The sequence below is a fragment of the Salvelinus namaycush genome, unplaced genomic scaffold (assembly GCF_016432855.1).
Source record: "Salvelinus namaycush isolate Seneca unplaced genomic scaffold, SaNama_1.0 Scaffold1450, whole genome shotgun sequence".
NCBI classification, from domain to species: Eukaryota; Metazoa; Chordata; class Actinopteri; order Salmoniformes; family Salmonidae; genus Salvelinus; species Salvelinus namaycush.
The window spans coordinates 1-7500 of NW_024058176.1; the positions used below are offsets into that span (position 1 = coordinate 1).

Genomic DNA, 7500 nt, shown 5'->3' on the forward strand with positions numbered 1-7500 from the left:
AACCCTAAACCCTTCATAGTCTCCCCTACTCCCTACCCCCTAATTAACCTGTTCTATAACCCTAAAACCCCTTCATAGTCTCCCCTACTCCCTACCCCCTAATTAACCTGTTCTATAACCCTAAACCCTTCATAGTCTCCCCTACTCCCTACCCCCTAATTAACCTGTTCTATAACCCTAAACCCCTTCATAGTCTCCCCTACTCCCTTCATCCTAATTAACCTGTTCTATAACCCTAAACCCCTTCATAGTCTCCCCTACTCCCTACCCCCTAATTACCTGTTCTATAAACCCTAAACCCCTTCATAGTCTCCCCTACCCCCTACCCCCTAATTAACCTGTTCTATAAACCCTAAACCCCTTCATAGTCTCCCCTACTCCCTTCATCCTAATTAACCTGTTCTATAACCCTAAACCCCGTCATAGTCTCCCCTACTCCCTACCCCCTAATTAACCTGTTCTATAACCCTAAACCCCTTCATAGTCTCCCCTACTCCCTACCCCCTAATTAACCTGTTCTATAACCCTAAACCCCTTCATAGTCTCCCCTACTCCCTACCCCCTAATTAACCTGTTCTATACCCTAAACCCCTTCATAGTCTCCCCTACTCCCTTCATCCTAATTAACCTGTTCTATAACCCTAAACCCCTTCATAGTCTCCCCTACTCCCTACCCCCTAATTAACCTGTTCTATAACCCTTAACCCCTTCATAGTCTCCCCTACTCCCTTCATCCTAATTAACCTGTTATATAACCCTAAACCCCTTCATAGTCTCCCCTACTCCCTACCCCCTAATTAACCTGTTCTATAACCCTAAACCCCTTCATAGTCTCCCCTACTGCCTTCATCCTAATTAACCTGTTCTATAACCCTAAACCCCTTCATAGTCTCCCCTACTCCCTTCATCCTAATTAACCTGTTCTATAACCTAAACCCCTTCATAGTCTCCCCTACTGCCTTCATCCTAATTAACCTGTTCTATAACCCTAAACCCCTTCATAGTCTCCCCTACTCCCTTCATCCTAATTAACCTGTTCTATAACCCTAAACCCCTTCATAGTCTCCCCTACTCCCTACCCCCTAATTAACCTGTTATATAACCCTAAACCCCGTCATAGTCTCCCCTACTGCCTTCATCCTAATTAACCTGTTCTATAACCCTAAACCCCTTCATAGTCTCCCCTACTCCCTTCATCCTAATTAACCTGTTATATAACCCTAAACCCCTTCATAGTCTCCCCTACTCCCTACCCCCTAATTAACCTGTTATATAACCCTAAACCCCGTCATAGTCTCCCCTACTGCCTTCATCCTAATTAACATGTTATATAACCCTTCATGCTAATTAACCTGTTCTATAACCCTAAACCCCTTCATAGTCTCCCCTACTCCCTAACCCCTAATTAACCTGTTATATAACCCTAAACCCCTTCATAGTCTCCCCTACTCCCTACATCCTATCAGCTTGCTCCGCTGTCTGCTTTGGTTTCCATAGTATTGTATTGATGTCGTTTCCTGGTTGTGTCATGACGTGGTTCTAACATGTGATGATGTCATGATGTATCTGATTCTAAGAAGACAAGTCTCTTCTTTTTCACTTCCTTGTCCTTCTGATTGATTTTTTCTTCATTCACTTTTTTTTGGGTGGGGGGGGGGGTCTTGACGGAGTCTTGACCTCACCACAATCCTCCTGTCACCTTTGTCTATTTCCGTCCAATCAAACGACTCAGGCGACGTTCCAAAGGGCACACTATTCCCAGTTTTGAACAGAGCCCCAATGGGACTATATAGGGAATAGGGGCCATATGGGACTATATATAGGGAATAGGGGGCCATATGGGACTATATAGGGAATAGGGGGCCCTATGGGACTATATATAGGGAATAGGGGGCCTTATGGGACTATATATAGGGAATAGGGGCCCATATGGGACTATATAGGGAATAGGGGGCCCTATGGGACTATATATAGGGAATAGGGGGCCTTATGGGACTATATATAGGGAATAGGGGCCCATATGGGACTATATAGGGAATAGGGGGCCTATGGGACTATATATAGGGAATAGGGGCCCTATGGGACTATATAGGGAATAGGGGGCCATATGGGACTATATATAGGGAATAGGGGGCCCTATGGATCTATGTAGGGAATAGGGGCCCTATGGGACTATATAGGGAATAGGGGGGCCATATGGGACTATATATAGGGAATAGGGGGCCATATGGGACTATATAGGGAATAGGGGGCCTATGTGACTATGTATAGGGAATAGGGGGCCATATGGGACTATATAGGGAATAGGGGGCCTATGGGACTATATATAGGGAATATGGGGCCCTATGGGGCTATGTATAGGGAATAGGGGGCCCTATGGGGCTATGTAGGGAATAGGAGCCATATGGGACTATATAGGGAATAGAGGGCCATATGGGACTATATATAGGGAATAGGGGGCTCTATGGATCTATGTAGGGAATAGGGGGCCTATGGGACTATATATAGGGAATAGGGGCCCTATGGGACTATATAGGGAATAGGGGGCCATATGGGACTATATATAGGGAATAGAGGGCCATATGGGACTATATATAGGGAATAGGGGGCCATATGGGACTATATGTAGGGAATAGGGGGCCATATGGGACTATATAGGGAATAGGGGGCCATATGGGACTATATATAGGGAATAGGGGGCCATATGGGACTTTATATAGGGAATAGGGGGCCTATGGATCTATGTAGGGAATAGGGGGCCATATGGGACTATATATAGGGAATAGGGGGCCTATGGATCTATGTAGGGAATAGGGGGCCATATGGGACTATATAGGGAATAGGGGGGCCTATGGATCTATATAGGGAATAGGGGGCCCTATGGATCTATGTAGGGAATAGGGGGCCATATGGGACTATATAGGGAATAGGGGGGCCTATGGATCTATGTAGGGAATAGGGGGCCCTATGGATCTATGTAGGGAATAGGGGGGCCTATGGATCTATATAGGGAATAGGGGGCCCTATGGATCTATGTAGGGAATAGGGGGCCTTATGGGACTATATAGGGAATAGGGGGCCATATGGGACTATATATAGGGAATAGGGGGCCTATGGATCTATGTAGGGAATAGGGGGGCCATATGGGACTATATATAGGGAATAGGGGGCCTATGGATCTATGTAGGGAATAGGGGGCCATATGGGACTATATAGGGAATAGGGGGGCCTATGGATCTATATAGGGAATAGGGGGCCCTATGGATCTATGTAGGGAATAGGGGGCCATATGGGACTATATAGGGAATAGGGGGGCCTATGGATCTATGTAGGGAATAGGGGGCCTTATGGGACTATATAGGGAATAGGGGGCCATATGGGACTATATATAGGGAATAGGGGGCCATATGGGACTATGTAGGCAATAGGGGGCCCTATGGGACTATATAGGGAATAGGGGGCCATATTGGAACACGCATTCAGTCTTATTTTCCTCCCAACTGTTCTGCTCAGCACTTAAAATCCAGATGGTGACAATTCACACACACGCACACACACACACACACACACACACACACACACACACACACACACACACACACACACACACACACACACACACACACACACACACACACACACACACACACACACACACACACCTTTATTTTGACTGCTCCTTTCTCTTTCTTAACCCCCCTGATATTGAAAAGCCCCCAAACAACCACTTTTTTTATACAGTTTTTCCGGGTGCTTTTTGTCCAATCGCCCTCCTCCTCTCTCCCTCCTATTTTTCTTATTGGGTCTTTTTCTTAACGCCCTCCTCCTCTCTCCCTCCTGTTTTTCTTATTGGGTCTTTTTGACACTTTGTATTTTTCCAGGGAGAAAGAAAACGGCTCTATTCCGTCTTCAGGGCGGGGCCTAACCACTTCAGGGCGGGGCCTAACCGCTTCAGGGCGGGGCCTAACCGTTGCTGTTTTGGTCCTGTGACCTCATTGGAGGATGGTTGATGTCTTAATGTTTTTTTTATTGGCTGGGGAGGGGGGGGGGGGTTACTGTGACATCACACTCCTGATCCCATTGGTGGATTCTGTTGGGTGGGCTGGGGGGGATCTCGTATTGCCACGGCAATGTTTCGGTCACCTTTGACCTTTGATTTCCCTAATAAAACTGCTCTTCAATTTTTAGCAAAAGAGTTTTCAAAATGTTGTTCTGTAAGTGGAATTGCAGATTTCTTTCCTTGTTTTGTAGCTGCTAGCATGTCAGACTTTTTTCAGACATTTCTTTCAGTTTTTTTTTAAATTATTTTCAAGAGGCTGAATACAATTTTTTTTTTTTACATTTTTAGGAAAATCAACTCCACATGTCCCTTATATGATCCAGCTTATTTTGGCTGTGTTTTAGCCCAAGTCCTCTTCCCATGAAGTATAGGAACACAACTCTATAATATCCTACCTTTTTATGAATTGTCTTTCTCGCCTCTCCCTCTCTCCCCTCTTCTTTCTCTCTCTCTATCCACCTCCTCTCCTCCCTCCAGGTGCCCTCCAGATAGAGTTGAGTGAGGAACAGGACCAGGGGAAATATGAATGTGTTGCCACCAACAGCGATGGAACCCGCTACTCCACCCCCGCTAACCTATACGTCAGAGGTACAGGATAAACACCCAATCTGGCAACTCATCTAGATACAGAGATATCCACCCCCCTCTAACATATACGTCAGAGGTACAGGATAAACACCCAATCTGGCAACTCATCTAGATACAGAGATATCCACCCCCCGCTAACCTATACGTCAGAGGTACAGGATAAACACCCAATCTGGCAACTCATCTAGATACAGAGATATCCACCTCCCACTAACCTATACGTCAGAGATACAGGATAAACACCCAATCTGGCAACTCATCTAGATACAGAGATATCCACCCCCCGCTAACCTATACGTCAGAGGTACAGGATAAACACCCAATCTGGCAACTCATCTAGATACAGAGATATGCACCACCGCTAACCTATAGGTCAGAGGTACAGGATAAACACCCAATCTGGCAACTCATCTAGATACAGAGATATCCACCTCCCACTAAACTATACGTCAGAGATACAGGATAAACACCCAATCTGGCAACTCATCGAGATACAGAGATATCCACCCCCCGCTAACCTATACGTCAGAGGTACAGGATAAACACCCAATCTGGCAACTCATCTAGATACAGAGATATCCAACCCCCGCTAACCTATACGTCAGAGGTACAGGATAAACACCCAATCTGGCAACTCATCTAGATACAGAGATATCCACCCCCCGCTAACCTATACGTCAGAGGTACAGGATAAACACCCAATCTGGCAACTCATCTAGATACAGAGATATCCAACCCCCGCTAACCTATACGTCAGAGGTACAGGATAAACACCCAATCTGGCAACTCATCTAGATACAGAGATATCCAACCCCCGCTAACCTATACGTCAGAGGTACAGGATAAACACCCAATCTGGCAACTCATCTAGATACAGAGATATGCACCACCGCTAACCTATACGTCAGAGGTACAGGATAAACACCCAATCTGGCAACTCATCTAGATACAGAGATATGCACCACCGCTAACCTATACGTCAGAGGTACAGGATAAACACCCAATCTGGCAACTCATCTAGATACAGAGATATCCACCTCCCACTAACCTATACGTCAGAGGTACAGGATAAACACCCAATCTGGCAACTCATCGAGATACAGAGATATCCACCCCCCGCTAACCTATACGTCAGAGGTACAGGATAAACACCCAATCTGGCAACTCACCTAGACACAGAGATATCCACCCCCCGCTAACCTATACGTCAGAGGTACAGGATAAACACCCAATCTGGCAACTCATCTAGATACAGAGATATCCACCCCCGCTAACCAATACGTCAGAGGTACAGGATAAAGACCCAATCTGGCAACTCATCTAGATACAGAGATATCCACCCCCCGCTAACCTATACGTCAGAGGTACAGGATACACACCTTCTGAACACCTGTCAGGGTTGGGCCAGGTAGGGCTACACACCTTCTGAACACCTGTCAGGGTTGGGCCAGGTAGGACTACACACCTTCTGAACACCTGTCAGGGTTGGGCCAGGTAGGGCTACACACCTTCTGAACACCTGTCAGGGTTGGGCCAGGTAGGGCTACACACCTTCTGAACACCTGTCAGGGTTGGGCCAGGTAGGGCTACACACCTTCTGAACACCTGTCAGGGTTGGGCCAGGTAGGGCTACACACCTTCTGAACACCTGTCAGGGTTGGGCCAGGTAGGGCTACACACCTTCTGAACACCTGTCAGGGTTGGGCCAGGTAGGGCTACACACCTTCTGAACACCTGTCAGGGTTGGGCCAGGTAGTACTACACACCTTCTGAACACCTGTCAGGGTTGGGCCAGGTAGGACTACACACCTTCTGAACACCTGTCAGGGTTGGGCCAGGTAGGGCTACACACCTTCTGAACACCTGTCAGGGTTGGGCCAGGTAGGACTACACACCTTCTGAACACCTGTCAGGGTTGGGCCAGGTAGTACTACACACCTTCTGAACACCTGTCAGGGTTGGGCCAGGTAGGACTACACACCTTCTGAACACCTGTCAGGGTTGGGCCAGGTAGGACTACACACCTTCTGAACACCTGTCAGGGTTGGGCCAGGTAGGGCTACACACCTTCTGAAACAGCCTGTCAGGGTTGGGCCAGGTAGGACTACAGACCTTCTGAACACCTGTCAGGGTTGGACCAGGTAGGACTACAGACCTTCTGAACACCTGTCAGGGTTGGGCCAGGTAGGACTACACACCTTCTGAACACCTGTCAGGGTTGGGCCAGGTAGGACTACACACCTTCTGAACACCTGTCAGGGTTGGGCCAGGTAGGACTACACACCTTCTGAACACCTGTCAGGGTTGGGCCAGGTAGGACTACACACCTTCTGAACACCTGTCAGGGTTGGGCCAGGTAGGGCTACACACCTTCTGAACACCTGTCCTTCAGGTAAATGCTCCATTCAGGGCAGTTGAACGTGAAAAGAAGTCACTACCACCCACTCTGGTACTGGTGTTTGTAACAGGAAGAATCAGCTATAGCACGACAACACGCGGAGTGCTTGGACACAGCCCTTAGCCGTGGTATATAGGCCATATATCACAAACCCCCTGAGGTATCTAATTGCTATAATAAACGGGTTAGCAACGTAATTAGAACAGTATAAAATAAATGTTTTGTCATACCCGTGGTATACGGTCTTATATACCACGGCTGTCAGCCAATCAGCATTCAGAGCTGGAAACCTACCCAGTTTGTAAATGTGACTTCATTCTGTTGGGTATTTCCCTCTGCCTCTAACACTGTGGCCTTGTAGCCTAACCTTTCAACTTTAAGAAGGAAGCTCAAATCTCTAAAAGCCAAACCTCTTAGGGTGCGTCCCGAATGGTGGCCTATTCCCTATATAGTG

General features: G+C 47.3%; 1 protein-coding gene across 1 annotated transcript in view; it reads left to right on the forward strand.

The window, feature by feature from the left end:
* Positions 1-4537: 4537 nt before the first annotated feature.
* Positions 4538-7500, forward strand: part of LOC120036727 (receptor-type tyrosine-protein phosphatase delta-like) — a gene marked incomplete at both ends in the record, with an annotated part of 60118 nt that continues 57155 nt past the window's right edge. The window contains one exon of the mRNA XM_038983100.1: positions 4538-4648. Within this exon, the coding sequence (XP_038839028.1) occupies positions 4538-4648 (111 nt within the window). The remainder of the gene's footprint in view (positions 4649-7500) is intronic.